The sequence below is a fragment of the Anopheles gambiae genome, chromosome 3 (genome assembly GCF_943734735.2).
Source record: "Anopheles gambiae chromosome 3, idAnoGambNW_F1_1, whole genome shotgun sequence".
In the NCBI taxonomy this organism is placed as follows: domain Eukaryota; kingdom Metazoa; phylum Arthropoda; class Insecta; order Diptera; family Culicidae; genus Anopheles; species Anopheles gambiae.
Window position 1 is genome coordinate 48,378,806 of NC_064602.1, and position 18,344 is coordinate 48,397,149.

General features: G+C 38.7%; 3 protein-coding genes across 5 annotated transcripts; 1 reads left to right on the forward strand and 2 right to left on the reverse strand.

Moving 5' to 3' along the window:
• Positions 1 to 2,054: 2,054 nt before the first annotated feature.
• Positions 2,055 to 2,974, reverse strand: LOC4578376 (cuticle protein 7). The gene is made up of 2 exons (XM_001238121.3): positions 2,910 to 2,974; positions 2,055 to 2,821 (listed from the first exon to the last, which is right to left on the reverse strand). Exons 1-2 carry the CDS (start codon positions 2,919 to 2,921, stop codon positions 2,138 to 2,140), a joined length of 696 nt encoding a protein of 231 aa, XP_001238122.2. The 5' UTR covers positions 2,922 to 2,974; the 3' UTR covers positions 2,055 to 2,137.
• A 1,851-nt stretch (positions 2,975 to 4,825) lies between these two features.
• Positions 4,826 to 6,272, reverse strand: LOC4578370 (cuticle protein 7). Its single transcript, XM_001238122.3, has 2 exons — positions 6,203 to 6,272; positions 4,826 to 6,113 (listed from the first exon to the last, which is right to left on the reverse strand). The coding sequence occupies exons 1-2, from the start codon at positions 6,212 to 6,214 to the stop codon at positions 5,430 to 5,432; spliced, it is 696 nt and encodes a 231-aa protein (XP_001238123.2). The 5' UTR covers positions 6,215 to 6,272; the 3' UTR covers positions 4,826 to 5,429.
• Positions 6,273 to 9,228: 2,956 nt separating this feature from the next.
• LOC1279538 (serine/threonine-protein kinase dyf-5) lies at positions 9,229 to 17,660 on the forward strand. 3 transcript variants are annotated; one of them, XM_061654951.1, is made up of 8 exons: positions 9,229 to 9,876; positions 11,519 to 12,131; positions 12,214 to 12,548; positions 14,245 to 14,416; positions 14,524 to 15,839; positions 16,780 to 17,040; positions 17,117 to 17,217; positions 17,287 to 17,660. In XM_061654951.1, exons 2-8 carry the CDS (start codon positions 11,976 to 11,978, stop codon positions 17,361 to 17,363), a joined length of 2,418 nt encoding a protein of 805 aa, XP_061510935.1. In that variant the 5' UTR covers positions 9,229 to 9,876; positions 11,519 to 11,975; the 3' UTR covers positions 17,364 to 17,660. The 3 variants fall into 3 exon arrangements, with proteins under 3 accessions (XP_061510935.1, XP_061510933.1, XP_061510934.1); XM_061654949.1 differs by having other exon boundaries at positions 9,231 to 9,876; positions 17,108 to 17,217; positions 17,287 to 17,657; XM_061654950.1 differs by lacking the exon at positions 9,229 to 9,876 and having other exon boundaries at positions 9,883 to 12,131; positions 17,108 to 17,217; positions 17,287 to 17,657.
• Positions 17,661 to 18,344: the final 684 nt, after the last annotated feature.

Sequence of the window (18,344 nt, forward strand, 5' to 3'; positions counted from 1 at the left end):
ACGAAGAAGCAAAAGATAAACAAGTACATAGTCAACAAGTGCAACATATTGGTCACCGAAAATACGATGAAAGTAAAAGAACCAGTCTGCAATGGACACACCTCCATCGGCTACGGCTAGGAATACGTTCTTTTCAGGATAGACGGCCAGATCACATTTGCTAGCGAACGATTGGTAGAAACGTGTATAATTTTAAAATAATTTTTATAAATGAAAGAAAGGTACAAAGGTACTATCTACCTGTATAGCCTAATTGTTTATAGGATACTTTTCATTTTTATATTTATTTACAGTTGCACCACTTCGAAACATGTATAAAAAGGAAAGTAGAATTAAGTCGTAGATAAAAACGAACTCCGTGGATGTAGACATTGCCGTGATATTGAATTTCACATTCATATTTTTGTTGAATAATTGCGAATAATTTTTAACATTTCTTACAGTTTGAAAAACTGAAACGATTCCTCTTACTATAAAAGCTTATCTAAGTTTGTTCTACCTTTCATTTCAATGAATATGTTTTCTTGTTTAACTCTTTTTCTTCTTTTGTAACGCATTTTGACACACCGATTCCAATTCCATCTACAAAATGTAATGGCAATGTATTAGCAGCTGGTTCGCTGACGTTCACTAGTAGGAGTAACTATTTAAAAATAACTAGTCAAAAGTAACTGTCCAAAAATAAATATAAACTGGTCGTAAAAACTAAATGGTAATTGATGATTTCAACCACTTAATTAGTTATTTGATATAATTCGGATTTTGATTATTATTATTATTTTTATTCATTAAGAATGGCTTTGCCGTATTGCTTATGATTCTGATTATTTGATATGATATAATCTACTCATAGAACTGTCACAGAGGCCCTTCACGATTCTAGTCAGGTTTTTGTATGGAGTTTGACAGTTGGAGGCTGAAATCATGTGAACACTCCATACAAAACGACACACAAAACTAGCCTGCAATTTTCAGTCTAGATTATTCTAGCCTCAAAGCTAGAATTAGATTCGAGTACCTGCTCGAAAACACGGTGTTGTCTACATTTACCCCAAGGTGCATTAAAGAGATCACGTGGTGGAATCTAGAATCAAAGTGTATGTAGTCCAGGTCTCATAGCATGTTTTTTATAACTAAATTTTATTATCACTTTTTAACAGGATGGGTGAAAACTTTTGTTCAAACAAGCTTTCTGGAGGCTTGACGAATACACAAAACACTCTTACAATATTCATTCAGAAACAGAAGCAATAAAAATCAGCCTTCTACATTCATACACCTTGAGATAAGCCCACCTGTATATTATACCTACTTAGATAGCTGCTCGAAAACTGCTTGTTGTGTACAGAAGCGGTGCAGTGTAACCGCGACTCGATGCTGTCGTGCAACTGACAGCATCCGACGTCCGAATGGCCGTTAAGGGCTTCGGGAGCGATCGGGCTACCGAGGGTCGGCACTCGATCATAGGCCGCGACCCGACACACACAACAGTCCTGTAGAATATATGTTATTTATATTAGAATATAAGTGGTTTATACAGAAGAGCCGCGTGTGTCTTTAATATCCTCAATTGTGCACCAGTCCGAAACACAAAACTGCTATACAATGCAAACAGCTGACAGGCTGAAATTTCAGCCTACGAACTTAAAACGGAAAGGACCCCAAATTTAGAAACCCGCGTATCTTCGAATTCGCGTATAATTCTTACAGCATATTTCGAGGCTACCTGGTAACAACAAGAACGTTAACAAGAATAAAACAAAAATACAAATGTTTCAAATGTAGGATAAAAAAGTGAGAATCAGGTTCATTTTAAGCTTTTCGTAAGGATATAACAGATTTTTTACATAATCACAAAAAAGCCATGAGAAAAAACAGTAGAGGTAAACGAAAGTAAAATCAATTGGAAATTCATTACAGAAAATACTCAGGCTATAGGCGAGATTGACTTACAAAAAAGAATATTAGTAATAAGAATAAGATTTCAAATTAGATACATCTTGAGATGTGATTTAAAGTCTCGAGTAGACATCTAAATAAATATTTCACAGCTATAATTTTTAATCGCTTTTTATTTATGCTTTTATAAACTATCTGTTTTGTTGCTGAAGACCTTGTTACACCACTAGAATGATTCTTAGTAATGATGATGGCTCAGATGGCTCGGTCCATGGACGATGCTGGAGGTTGAGTGCGCGATCGGAGCAGCGTGGTGCGCGATCGGGGCAGCGTAGTGCGCGATCGGAGCAGCATGGTGCGCGATCGGGGCAGCGTAGTGCGCGATCGGGGCAGCATGGTGGTGCTGGACAGTGGCGTGAGCTACTGGAGCATGGGCATAGCTGGACACATGCACGGGCTGGGCGATCACCTTGTGCACGGGCTGAGCGATCTTCACAGCCGAGGGCTCACGGCGCACGACGGCGTTGAATCCGGTGTGATGATCAGCATGGTAGTCGACGATGCGCTGGTGACCGTCGGAGTCCAACAGCGAGTACTGTCCGTGGACTTCGTCTCCGTGGCGAGTTTCGTGCTGGCTCTTGATGTCTCCGGTGTGCTCGTCATGGACGGAGTACGAGAACTCGTAGTTGGCCGGAGCGTGGTGCTCTACCGACTTGATGATCGTGGGCTGAGCAATGGTCTTGACGATAGCCGGGGCCGAGTGCTGGTAGATAGCCGGGGCGGCGTGGACCGATCCGACATGATGGATAGCGGGAGCAGCATGGTGCTGGATGGTGGAGTGCGACGTGGCGATCGATCCATGGTGAGCCACAGGAAGCAGACCAGCGCTGGCGGCAGCTACCAGAGTAGCGAGCAGAACGAACTGCAAGATGGAAAGGAAAACGTGTTATCCTTTAATAAAGCTCTTGTTGTGTGTTTCATATTGTTCTAGTTATTGTAGTGATTCTTACTTTGAACGCCATTATTGGAGCAGGATTGTTTACTCGTTGAGGTTCAGTGTGACTGTGCTGTGTGATATCGTAACCAACGCCTTTTATACTCAGTGTAAAATGAGAGACTCCAACGCTTGATACAGTTGAAATCGAGAATTCTGTATACGTCCTTGAGACAAGGCTATCACAAACTGCACGAAACTGCACTACTTTTACTTGCCAAAACTGATCTACATCAAGTATACGAAGAAGCATAAAGATAAACAAGTACATAGTCAACAAGTGCAACATATTGGTCACCGAAAATACGATGAAAGTAAAAGAACCAGTCTGGATTGGACACACCTCCATCGGCTACGGCTAGGAATACGTTCATTTCAGGATTGACGGCCAGATCACATTTGCTAGTGGACGGTTGGTACAAAAATATATGATTACAAATTATTTTTCATTAATAAAACGTAAAACAAATTATTGAAAATAGCAGAAAATATTTACTCACTAAAAAGGTACTATCTGCATGTATAGACTAATTGTTTATACTTTGAAGAAATATGATTCTTTTCAGACCTTTAGGTTTTTTTTTTATTTTTATTTCTGTTGCAACACTTCGAAACATGTTCAAAAATAAGAAAGTATAATTAAGTCGTAGATAAAGGTGAACTCCGTGAGTATAGACAGTGCCGTGATATTGAATTTCACATTCATATTTTTGTTGAATAATTACGAATAATTTTTGAAAATTTCTTACTGTGTAGCATATCTTCTATACAGAACATATTATAATACACACTATCAGCTATAGACACATTCCAACACAAACTTTGGAAGCCAAACCACACTATTGTAACACATTCATTACACATTCAGTAAATCAGATCATACCATACACACCCGGAAGAGCTCAGGCCACACCGTTCATATAAAAACAATTGTGACACACTTAACAGAAGCAACCGAAACGTACAACATAAGCAGGAACAATTTATACATTATAACCCAAAGCAGGAACAGTATAAGCATTAAGCCCAAAACAGGACCTTAGCGAAAAAAAAATCATTGGTTTTGTCAACAAAAGACAAACGTAACTAGTTGAGTGAAAACAATAACTTTCCAACATAAAACCCGGAACCAAATGTGCGAAACCCTTAACTTCTTTTGAGTATAAATAAAACCAATCAAACGATTATGGCAGATCAGGTTCGTTCGGACTGTCAGGATAGGACTATGCCCATCCAACATCTATCGACTTCTCATTTAAAGAGTTTAGTTATGTCCCCCTACCCAAGGTAAATTCCAACGTTTCCAGAAAGGGAAACCTCCTAAAGGTTTCTATGATCGCCTGAATGATCAAGTGTCGAAACGTCCGCTCGAACGAAGTTTTATTCCACCTCGGCTCGGCTGTTTGAACGACTGAAACGCTTTCTCTTACGATAAAAGCTTATCTAACTTTGTTCTGCTTTTCATTTCAATGCATATGGTTTTTTGTTCTACTCTTTTTCTTCTTTGGTAACGCATTTTGACACACCGATTCCAATTCCATCTACAAAATGTAATAGCAATGTATTAGCTGCTGGTTCGCAGATGTTCACTAGTAGGTGTAACTATTTTAAAATAACTAGTCAAAAGTAACTATCCAAAAATAAATAACTACTGGTTGTCAGAACGGAATGGGAATGGAATGGGTTATCAAACGTATTTTGTTAACATTATCTAGTTTAAATAACTTGTCGTCGGAATGAATTAACATTACTAAGAATTATAATTACTCTAAATGGTTGTAACTGGATGTTTTTTTCAAAGCTGGGTCATTAGTTATGACCCGTGAAGAATCGAGAATGAACCACGTATTTAAGATTTCCGCGTAAGTCAAACTCGCTTTCCATCCAAAATGTTGAAAATTTTTGTGTAATTGTACATGTAACGGGTGATTTTAACCACTAAATTAGTTATTTGACACGATTCTGATTTTGATCATTATTATTATTTTTATTCAGGAGGAACGGCTTTGCCGTATTGCTTATGATTCTGATTATTTGGTATGATACAATTTACTCATAGAACTGTCATATATAGAAAACCGCGTATCTCCGAATTCGCGTATAATTCTTACAGCATATTTCGAGGCTACCTGTAAATGCAAACGCTAACAAGAATAAAAAATACAAATCCGGTATTCAGGATAAAAAGCGAGAATCAGGTTCATTTTAAGTTTTTCATTACGATATAACAGATTTTTTACATAATCACAAAAAAGCCATGAGAAAAAACAGTAGAGGTAAACGAAAGTAAAATCAATTGGAAATCCATTACAGTAAATACTCTGGGTGAGGCTATAGGCGAAAATGGCTTACGAAAAATAATATTATTGAGAAGGATAAGATTTCAAATTATAAACATCTTGAGATATGGTTAAAAGTCTCGAGTGGACATCTAAATAAATAATTCACAGCTATAATTTTTAATCGCTTTTTATTTATGCTTTTAAAAACTATCTGTTTTGTAACTGAAGTCCTTACTACACCACTAGAATTATTCTTAGTAATGATGATGGCTCAGATGGCTCGGTCCATGGACGATGCTGGAGGTTGAGTGCGCGATCGGAGCAGCGTGGTGCGCGATCGGGGCAGCGTAGTGCGCGATCGGAGCAGCATGGTGCGCGATCGGGGCAGCGTAGTGCGCGATCGGGGCAGCATGGTGGTGCTGGACAGTGGCGTGAGCTACTGGAGCATGGGCATAGCTGGACACATGCACGGGCTGGGCGATCACCTTGTGCACGGGCTGAGCGATCTTCACAGCCGATGGCTCACGGCGCACGACGGCGTTGAATCCGGTGTGATGATCAGCATGGTAGTCGACGATGCGCTGGTGACCGTCGGAGTCCAACAGCGAGTACTGTCCGTGGACTTCGTCTCCGTGGCGAGTTTCGTGCTGGCTCTTGATGTCTCCGGTGTGCTCGTCATGGACGGAGTACGAGAACTCGTAGTTGGCCGGAGCGTGGTGCTCTACAGACTTGATGATCGTGGGCTGAGCAATGGTCTTGACGATAGCCGGGGCCGAGTGCTGGTAGATAGCCGGGGCGGCGTGGACCGATCCGACATGATGGATAGCGGGAGCAGCATGGTGCTGGATGGTGGAGTGAGACGTAGCGATCGATCCATGATGAGCCACAGGAAGCAGACCAGCGCTGGCGGCAGCTACCAGAGTAGCGAGCAGAACGAACTGCAAGATGGAAGGGAATAAGGGTTAACTTTTCTTATAGCTATAGTTGTGTGTGTTCATATTATTCTAGTTATTTTAGTGATTCTTACTTTGAACGCCATTATTGGAGCAGTATTGTTTACTCGTTGAGGTTCAGTGTGACATGTGATATCGTGACCAACGCCTTTTATACTCAGGATATAACAGCTGAAACCGCTACTCTCAGCGTCCTTGGAATAAAGCTATCACGAAACTGCACTACTTTTACTAGCCAAAATTGATCTGCAGCAACAGTTATTTGCAGTTCACTTTTATTGACGACAAGTTGTTGGCGCAATGAACGAGACACAACATTCTCAATATAGACACACGCTCACATCAGTTAATACAAATTTATGAAATATGTTCGATTGTCTGCTTAGAAAGTACCTACTGTTCTGTTAACTAGTACCTACACTAGATTTTGTTTGACGCTTTTCCATTTGACTCAAATAATTGGCACCATAACCTTATACTTGCAATAATGAATAACGTCAAATACCCATTTCAACATGTTACAAATGTTATATAAAATGGAAAGTGTTAACGGATTCATGGTAAGTTAAAAAAAACTGTAGCATCGCAAAAAAAACAGAAACTATATTGCGACAGAAAACAGAAACGGCCCTTGACTCTTTGCTACAGGACGCAGCGATTTGCGAAAAACAAAAGAAATAAGTCGAAATAACAAACTGGAATTTCACGTAGCTTATTGGATACGTTGGCAAAATGCGAAAGGAATGAATGAACAGGTCAAGAAACGAAACTGTGCTTAAGGAAATGATGAAATTGATTATGTATGTTGATCGTACATAATTCGTGCCATGATTCTTCTTCATTGTATTCCTTGTATGATATTTAGAGTAAAATAGTTCTTATGTTACTCGTTTGGAGCTATGTTAAAAATATTAAACAATTAAATAATGTTTTTAGGACGAGTCTGTGGTACAATCTAGTTATGGTTCATCGGAATCCCACCCACTGCTCGGAATCGCTTCCGAGCATTGCTACTCCGTCTCAGTGGCGGATCTAACGGTAGGCGGACTAGGCGGTCGCCTGGGGCCCGCCGATGTAGGGGCCCCGTAGATCGCCATTCTATAGTATGCCGTATGGACAGAGTACAAGCCAAGGGAAGGATGGCCGTTGGGGCCCCAAGGCTGGCGAATCATCCCCCCCCCCACCCCCCGTCAACAAAAATTTTAGAGCCTGTGACTGATGATCGAAGGGGTCCCCGACTGTTCAATCTTGCAACAGCAAGTTTAGTGCCGCTACCCCCCCCCCCCCCCCCCGCCACAACAACATTTACCATTTACAGGGGGCCTCAACTCGTCTTTCCGCCTAGGGCCCCCGATACCCTTAATCCGCCACTGCTCCGTCTCCGATTCCGACAAATTCAAACCGTCGATTCCGCCCGGAGCCATCGGAGCCGTTCGGAGCCGTTGGAGCCGTCCGGAGCCGTCCGGAGCCGCTAGTCGGCAGCCGGAGCCGTCGGAGCTGTCCGGAGCCGGCGGAGTCGTTGTAACAGCCTAAAGTCTGAACGACTCCGACAGCTCTCTAACCAGCTCCGTCAGCTACGACAGCTCCGACAGCTCCAACCGGCTCTGTCGAATACGACGGCTCCGATGGCTCAACGATTCCGACGGCTCCGACCGGTTACGGCTGCCGACTAGCGATTCCGGACGGCTCCATACGGCTCCGAGTTCGAATTTTTGTACCTACCATCCGGAACCGCTTCCGATTTTAGCGGAGTCATTCCGAAGCGTTTCCGGATTTTTGTTGAATTTACCCATCACTTGTACAATCGACAACTCGCATGATTTTGTAACATGTTGATTAGGGTTCAACCTCCGAATGGACCCGGCCACATTAGTCCCCTTCTATAAGTCACTTATAATCAAGCTCATTAGTCATACAGCAGGCATTAATTTAGGTTTTATTAAAGGTTGTTGCGTCGAAGGAGAAAAATATGAAAAAAATATAATATATTAATACTATGCAGGTAAGGTAATATTTCTTCTTCAGTTAAGTTTGCTAATTTAAAAACATTTTAAATTGTTGAATCTTAATGTAAACAAAAAAAATAACAATGAGCAATACGGCCAAAGCCGTTCCTCATTAAAAAATATTTCGACCTAACTACATCCTGACATTCGGCATGATTATCAAACCTTGAAGTAAATGTGATTCGCATTAAAACTTTTTCTATTTTTTTTTAATTGGAAATAAAAAAGCTATACAATTGCAAATCTCACGTGATCTAGCTCCTGTAATAGCAACGACTGATAAATATTGAGAAATAAATAAGTTTAATTAATAAGTCGAGATCAAAACGTAGATCCAAAAAAAAATTAGTAAAACACATAGAATAAAAAAACCCAATGCAAAAATAAATCGAAAAGTAGCTAAATAGATAATTCAATATATCAATGAATAAAAGAATAAATAAATAATTCAATTCAATTCAATAAGTAAATAAATAAATAAGTAAATAAATAAATAAATAAATAAATAAATAAATAAATAAATAAATAAATAAATAAATAAATAAATAAATAAATAAATAAATAAATAAATAAATAAATAAATAAATAAATAAATAAATAAATAAATAAATAAATAAATAAATAAATAAATAAATAAATAAATAAATAAATAAATAAATAAATAAATAAATAAATAAATAAATAAATAAATAAATAAATAAATAAATAAATAAATAAATAAATAAATAAATAAATAAATAAATAAATAAATAAATAAATAAATAAATAAATAAATAAATAAATAAATAAATAAATAAATAAATAAATAAATAAATAAATAAATAAATAAATAAATAAATAAATAAATAAATAAATAAATAAATAAATAAATAAATAAATAAATAAATAAATAAATAAATAAATAAATAAATAAATAAATAAATAAATAAATAAATAAATAAATATATAAATAAATAAATAAATAAATAAATAAATAAATAAATAAATAAATAAATAAATAAATAAATAAATAAATAAATAAATAAACAATTAAAAAATATAAATAAATAAATAACAAATAAATAAATTAATAAATAATAAAATAAATAGATAAATAAATAAATATTATCATACACATACATATCATGGAAGAGCATAAAATATAATAAATCAATTTTATTTGTATCAATTTCAGTGCATTTCTGATGCTGAATACACCCTTGGTTGTTGTCCGTCTGTTGTTCGGCTCAAGTTCATAACAGTTGATGCATGAAAAACACCGCTGTTATGTGTCAATTGAACAGTACAATTGTGGTACATGCGTGGAGTAAGTCTCTTTTATTTACCAAACGATCGTATCGCAATACAATGCAATTTGAAAAAATTAAATCTTGTGCAGCGTTTGTGCAATCATAGCCAAAAAGTTCCATGGTCAGAAGTGTTGTCTAAATGAGACAGAAAGCAGATCCTTCGGAAATTAAACAGAAATGTTCCTACCATATTAAGGAGAGGCTTGCAACGCACGTAGTGGTTGTCTAGGAAACGGATAAACAAACACGAGCTGGTTGGTACGCGGCTGTTCGGCAGTGTTTGCTAGAGACTAGTTGTAAGGGTTCGTTTTTCCTTAATGGTCGCTACGGTTGATTCATTGCGTTATTAGTAAGATTGCACTGAAAGTCTTGTGCGTAATCGAATGTGTAAAGCTATACACATTATGAAAAAAAGTGTTGGTGTCGATGGCGTACAATATATTCTAATTTTTTGTAAGCTTCCAAAGGATTATATTGGTGTCGTTGTTCTATGTGTTATTGTAGTTGCGAGAAAGATGGATGTGGCCATATTGTGTGGATTCATTTGTTATATCAAAAGAGCAGTTTTTTAATATTAAAATAATGAAAACATGTTGCGGTGAAATGTGTCGGAATAAAAGTGTAATGAAATTGATCTATATGATGGTTTGATGGTTCGAGTTGATGCGAGTGGTTTAACACGCTGGCCTCGTTCCATGGTATCCTATTGCAGCCCAAAGTCTACGTTTATGGTGTATCAAATTTCGACCGTGAGGATAATTTTACACCTCTTTTACCTGGGCCCTCTGTGTAGCATTATAAGTTAGAACGAATTATAGAACTTAGTGCAGTATAAGTGTACAAACAGACAAAGAGATTGATATTGTATTAAAAAAACCATACTTTAACAAAACAGTTGTGTTGAGGGTGACAGAGAGTCTAAAAACGAGGTCAAACACAACGTTCACATCGTTCAGCGCACCTGTACGGCGTGAGGGATTTGCAATGAAAGCGTAGCCATGGTCTTAGCAGTCCTTATTATTTTTTGCCAATATCGAACAGAGGTCTACGTTTGGTGTGTTGGTGTTTGTGTGTGTGTGTGTGTGTGTGTGTGTGTGTGTGTGTGTTATGTAAAAAAGTTTCGGCGAGAGCACTAATTGGCGGAAAAGTTCGACGGCACCGAGAGCTCGACAATGTACGCATCGTCAAATGTAATGTTTGGGCACGCAAATGTAACGCTATCAGAAGTTGCGTGATATTTTGTGGGTTAAAAGGTTAATGATGTTCCCACCTAGTCCACATTCGAAACGCTTAACTGTAATTCGATTAAAAGATAGCATAACGAAAATTTCAATGGAAATGAAATAACGGTTAAACAAAAATAGTGTGTACGTAAATGAATAATTATGCATAGTTTTATCGGAAAATAAAACATTAGTAAAGTATGTTCAACCAGTCATTGACTAAAGATAACTAGAAATCTATACGTGCATATATCCCGTATATTGTATCGGCTTACAAAACAATCACGAGCTTATCTGTGTGAACATCTTTCATGTGAAAGCTATGTTCAATTTTGTCTTTTGCGTGACGCGAGAAATACATGTTCCTGACCTTCCTGAAGGTCCACAGGAGCGGCGACTGTTGGTCAGAATATCATCATATGTTATCAATAGTTTAGTTTCCGACGGTGATAGCTAATCGATTTCCTATGCCATTTTACTGGGGTAACATTAGACTTGATACAGGGCAGAATAGAGAACTCATGTGGTTGTTTCTAGCTGTTATGTTTATAGGGAAGTTGAGTAGTAATTGATGAAACTGCTTGACGAAATATTATTAAAATATCTAATATAACTGCTTTCGAGATGTTTGAAGCTTTGTCGAAGATAGAAAAAGCTACGCTTTTTTAAACAATAAGTTAAGTACTTACTAAATTATTCAACGCGTTTAAATACAAGTCCTTTACATTAGACTAGAAAACAATAGTGCACTATGGAGAGTTCCTTAAAGCTAGCACAACCAAAATAATGACAACCCAACGAGATAGTTTCGCTTTATATTTTTCCGTCTCACTTTTCTAATTCAATCAATAATTCAACCCCAAACACTGAAGGTTTCCACTGGACGGCTGGCTGGACTGAATGCAGACACAAATGCACCGAATATTTATGGACCCTCTGAGCAAATAAATTGATTGAGCCTGTTAGTGAGCCAGTAAGAAAAGGGTCAGTTTTAAACGTAAGCAAACGTTTCAAGACCTAGGACTATCCAGCTGCGGTGTTGTTTCGTTTGAAATGCGACATTGAACGGAAGTGGTAGTGCTGTGGTGTACCAATGGTGAACTTAAAGCTGCCTGTTTTTCAAGTGTTTGTGAATTTTCGGCCAGGCAAGAACGAAAAACTAGAACATGCATGAGCCTGTGGGTAGTGTTGAATGTTGGTGTTTTACCCATTAAACCGTTGAAAAATAACAATTTATCTCTGTACAACATCCGCTGTGCTCTGGAATGTGATGGTGCAAGTGGTGTAGAACAATAGTTTAGTCAAGGTACACGGGCGGGGGTTGCAGCCATGAATCGATACCTGACGCTAAGTCAACTGGGAGACGGTACCTACGGTACCGTTGTCCTTGGCCAGCGGAAGGACACCGGCGAAAAGGTCGCCATCAAGCGCATGAAGCGGAAGTACTATTCCTGGGAGGAAGCGATGAGCCTGCGGGAGGTGAAGGTAATGCAGTTTCTTTGCGGGCTAGTCACTGTGCAACTGATTCAAACATCGTTTCCGTGTGACTGTATTCTTTTCCTTCCAGTCTCTGAAAAAGCTTTCCCACGCCAATGTGGTAAAGCTCAAGGAGGTGATACGGGAAAACGACGTGCTGTACTTTGTGTTTGAGTACATGCAGGAGAACCTTTACCAACTGATAAAGGACCGTGATACCCATTTTCCGGAAGCGACCGTAAGACTGATACTGCAGCAGATTCTAACCGGGTTGGCGTTTATGCACCGACACGGTTTCTTCCACCGGGACTTGAAACCAGAAAACGTGCTGTGCAGTGGTCCGGAAACGGTAAAAATAGCCGACTTTGGATTGGCTCGCGAGATACGTTCGCGGCCTCCGTACACGGACTACGTTTCGACGAGATGGTAAGGGCGATGGTGTAAATACGCTGCTGGATCGGGTTATCCGATCATCCTTGTGTGTGAATAGTGTACAAATATACATGTTTAAATGATGGGAGCGCGTACACATTGCGTGTTGCGTGGCCAATGTTGAAACATCATATGCTTATGAATTATTTAATCTCCTTTGAGTAGGGTATAAAATTATACCCTTAATTTTATCGGATGAGTTTTAGAATTTTGGGTTCTTCGTGATTTTTGTCATGCAATACACAATGACGCACGTAAAAACCAATGCTTTACTCCGAACGAATTTTAATCGACTTATTACAACATCTACAGGGTCATACGTTTTATTAGCATTAGTATTTCATCATTACTGGTATTCTGTTCCAAAAGGAGTATAATAAACAGTTTCGTATTTGTTAAAAAATGCTGTATTGTATTTTTTCTCAATTTATCAGATGATCAGAACAGATCAGATGGTGAGTCCTTGATACTGGCGACCCTGATAAAAACTACTACCCTGATATTTTCTAAACTCTGCATTACTTATTGCAAGAAAATAGTTTTGTGTTTAATTAGAGTATTAGTTAAAAAACATGACAAGCTTAGTAATAAAGATTCTTAAATTGAATTACACATAAAACAAATATTTTATGCAACAAATAAAAACTAAAATTTTGTACGCTGAGGACGGATGATATTAGTTATAATTAGAAAAAAGCAAAATAATTAAATTGCTTACAGTCGTTGCCGCCAAATTTCGGCTCTAAAGCATCAACGTATGACAGTGCGCATCAATTTTTACCTCTAAGGCATACATTTTTGACAGTGCTCGTCTATATTTGACTTTAATGCAATTATTTTGATATCATGGTAATTTTACAAGATGTTTGGGAGATTCATAACAATTGTAATTTTATTTCGCATAAACAATTCAACCGTGTTTACCGTGTAATTGGGCCGGTCTCGTAGTACAGTCGTCAACTCGTACGACTTAACAACATGCCCGTCATGGGTTCAATCCCCTATCCTGATATGGGGGGAATCAATTAGTCACTGAAAGCCAAGCCCACAAGTGGGTACAGGCAGGCCTTGACCGACATCGGTTGTTGAGCCAAAGAAGAAGAAGAAGAATTATCGTGTAATTTGTCATTTTTTGTGAAAAATTATGAATTTTATAAATTCATACGCCATTGTTTTCACCTGAACATACATGCCAACTATATTTACACCATTAAAACGTTCAACATTGGCATAGCAATTGCTATATTTTAAATTTTATCATTATAATTATTAGCTACTTAACTTAAATTAAATAATTTTGCAATTCTAAGTTTTACACGTTACGTTAAGTGTTATAAATAAAACGAGCGACAAGCAAGCGATTGGTCCGTACTGTGAAAAATTTGATGCCTAAGAGGCAAACATTGTGACACGTTGTCAAATATTGGTGCCTTAGATACAAAAATAGGTGAGCTGCAGACAAAATTTTGTAGTAACGACTGTATAACAGAACAGAACAACCATTTTTTGAAAGAATATAAGATCGAAAAAAGCCTAATTTTAATAACAGTTCCACTGAACATTAAGTTCAGATTATTGGTGTGTAACGCATCAATCAAGCATTGAAATGTTAGCTTATAATATATAAACTCGTTCCAATTGACCTATTCTAGCATGAATTATTTGAGATTATCTGCTGTTTCCATTTCAGGTACCGGGCACCAGAAGTGCTCTTACACTCGACTCGGTACGGCAGTTCCATAGATCTTTGGGCAGTGGGATGTATCATGGCGGAGTTATACACGTTCCGACCACTATTTCCTGGATCCAGTGAAGTGGATCAACTGTTTAAAATATGTTCCGTCCTAGGCACACCGGACAAGGTGAGATGTTATTGCCGTTTCCATTTTGCGCAGTTCAAACTGAAATGCGTGAAAATACGTTCTTGTAAATTAAATTTTAAATTAAAAAACTTGTTTTTTTCTTTCAGTCCGACTGGCCCGATGGTCACAAGCTTGCTGCTACGATACAGTTCCGATTTCCGGAATGCCCCAAAATACCGCTGGCAACTTTGGTGACGCGTGCCAGTTCCTCTGGAATACAACTATTAGAAGATTTGCTTCTGTGGGAACCGGAAAAGCGACCAACCGCTCAGCAATCCATGAGATATCCATACTTTAGTTCGATAAAAGCTCGTAACTCGGCAAACATCGCAACGAATGGTTTAACACAGCACAATCAATCACACAATGGTAACATAAACGGTGGTCCCGTGCTTGGCGTTCCAAATGCACGAGTATCTATTGTAGAACTAGCTACCAACACAAAGCATACGCGTGAGGCGAATGAGAGTAATGGACATTTCAATCCAATTAGCCATAACGAGCTGAACGATCTAAACTCAACGCTAAGCCTATCACGCGTGTCCGAAACGTCTGTCGAACGGACGTCTCACCACACGCAACTGACTCAGGCCAGTCAGCAAGCGTACACCGAGGATGAGAAGGAAACTGCTAAGCTTCAGAGTGGTATAAACTATAGCTTGCTGAAGGACATGCTTAATGGTTACAGTGTCGGAATTGGATCTGCAGCTCAACAGAACGGACAGGGATTGACTAAGGTACTTCGAAACGGCCAATCGAGTACGTTCATCAAGTCTAACGCTTCCTACGACACCAATAATGTTGCAAGCGAGATGGACAAGGGTACTAATCCCGGATCCGTTGTCAGTTATGCTATCATTAAGCCCGCCGTAGTGCGAATTGATGATAACCGATTAGCCGACGCACCCATAAAGCCAGCGGATGGTATCGGAATCGGTGGTAGAAAAGAAAAGGTGAACGATATATTCGTTACACGAAACAATGACTATCAGCAGGATCAGAGTGGAAATGGTATCACGAAGGTGGTAGGGCAACGCACTTTTCCGATCATTGACAGTGACGATTCGAGTTACTTCGGAAGCGGTTTCTATTTGCATAAGAAAACCTCTGGACAGGTGTTGAAAAATGGAACATCGGCCGTAAGCATTGGAGGTGGGAGTGACGGTGGTGGTGTCGGACTTGGCCGAAGAGCTGTTGGTAGTGGAGTATACAATAGTAGCTTTCTTAACGACGGCAAGGCATACAATTCATTTTCAAAACAACCGATGCTAATGACGCGGAAGACGGACGAAGACTTGAAGGTGTTCCGTAACCGAAATGGACCCATGGATCGTGCAATCCACGGCCATTTTAGCAAAAGCTGGGAGCCATCACAACATCTAAGCGAGAGGCAGGAAGATGACTCGTTAGAAGAAATTTTAGGGTAAGCTTTATGATTTTTTTTTATTAAGTAAATTATAGTGCCGATTATGTGACTCAACTGCTTGAGAAAAAGTATCAAAAATGCTCATTTTCTATTATGATCCGTGTTAGAGCACTCGATTTGTCTCTGGTTTGATATATCGAACTGAACGAAGGTCATTTGCATTACCTGACTCAAACGGAGACCGTTTTTTGTCAAACAGCTTTCCGTCAGGTTAAACCTACGGAAAGCGTTTTGTTTTACGGTTTAACTACTAAATACATATATTTAAACCACACGAATTGTATGTAATTACATTCAAAAGGGATTTTTTGTAATTGTTCACTGCAAAAAGGGTGGGATTAACAAAATACACAGAAATTAGAAAATCATACCACAAGCGCTACTTTTCATGACATTGCCAAACACATTTAAAGAACAACAATATGCCACACGTAGAAATAATTATAAATTGGTACGATACTTCCTGCGCTACGCGTTGCAGTTTGTTTTGACAAACAAATCCATTTCAGATCAATTTGGTAGCAATGTCTCGAGTCAACGAAAGAAGTCTCTAACAACCTTGTATAATACCGATTTCGTTGCAGTTAGTGTAGCGCGATTTTGTTTGACACATTTCCGTTTGAATCAGATAATCGACACTTATATCACCAGTCTCGTAGTGCAGTCGTTAACTCGCACGACTTAACAACATGCCCGTCATGGGTTCAAGCCCCAAATGGACCATGTCGCCATACGTAGAACTGACTATCCTGCTATGGGGAGTAGTCCATAAGTCACCGTAAGACAAGCCCACACGTGGTGCAGGCAGGCCTTGACCGACAACGGTTGTTGAGCCAAAAGAAGAAAAAGAAATTATCACACGCTTTAAATAAGCCTACGGGGCATAATCGTGACGAGAAAAACAAACAAGTCAAATTATATTTTATTTTCTTTCCAGAAGTCGAATAAAAGCATCTAAAAAACCTGCACACGATTTCAAGCTGGAGGATCTTTTTGGAACGCTATCGTTTAGCAAAGATTCAACTGCTTCCAAATACCCGAATACCGTCCCGTTTGCCAAGAGCTCTACCAAAACGATCGGACCCAGTGGTGGGATGGCAGACATTTTCGACAACTCAGATACTAAACCTTCCCATTCTAGTGCAAATGTGGTGCCACGGCGCAAAAATCAGCAGCAAGTATTCGTATCAGATACCAGGTATGTGAGGGTGAGATACCTTGGTCTGGTCGGTTAGTAACATCTGATCATTTTTGTGTACTTTAAGTAACCTTAGCTCCGACAAATACAACGGTATTAATGCATCATTCAAGCTGTTCCCTTGGGATGACATACCGAAGAATGGTGTAGAAAAGAAACAATGGATACCCGATGGAGGTAAGCAAGATGTCGGTTGGTTGTACGGGAAAGTTGCATTGAATGTAAGTGTGTTTAATAATATTTCAGGGGTGTTGGCATACGTTGGTACCGGTAACGAACACACAGGACGAACGGACTGGGCCGCCAAGTACCTGAGCAAATAAGACATGTCTCCAGTTGCACGTCTCATAGCATTATAAGATTCGTTCTTGTTCTGTCTAGCAACCTATCTGTGATAGATCAGCGTAACTTTAGACAATTTTGGTAGTTGTTATGTTTGAGCTGTATTAATGAAGTTATAAATGAACGCCTTGTACAAATATATGATACACGATATCTTCAGTTCGCTGATTGTAATAGTTGGTAGTATGAATAAAAGTAATGATTTTTTCTTAAAAATATGTATGGGAGAATTTATTGAAATGAAGAAAGGATTATGAATGCATTTAAAAATGAGGTCCAACTTTCTTTCTTGCTGGACGTAGGGGAAAAAGATTTATTAAAGATAAAGATTTATGAGTATGTAAATACAACGACCCTGATGTGCATACATTATCTTAAACTCATGGTTTATGAGAAAATGTGTTAAAACTTTTAACTTTTCTATCGATTTTTATGTTTTTTTTCATTAAATAAAAACATGTTTTTTCGTGCAGTTTTGAAATTTTCGGGTAAGACGGACAATTGCAACGATTCATTCAGCCGTGAATTTAGGAATTGTAAGCGGCGCTTCTAATAGATTGTATAATGCAGAATCAAGGGCGATATTTTAAATATCGGGCACTAACAGTGGACGTTGCACCAGCTTACAGAACAACAGTTTAAAACTTCGGAAAGTTCGTGACCACAGTATTCATGAGGGACTTGTTAGTAGTTAGGCCATTTTTCCACCAAGTCCAAATTGAACTTTGTGATATTTTTAATCCCATAGAATCTCTCATCTATCTATCACCAAAAGCTATCGGTCGGCTGAAAAATAACAATGCTCCCGGAACCGCCGGAACTGCAGCTGAACTGGTCAAAAATTGGAGGCGCACGACTAGAAAACGAAAATCATTTAATTGCTACTGAGATGTGGGATAGCTAATCAATGCCTTGTGATTGGAATCTCGGCATCATCTACCCCATATACAAGAAGGGAGACA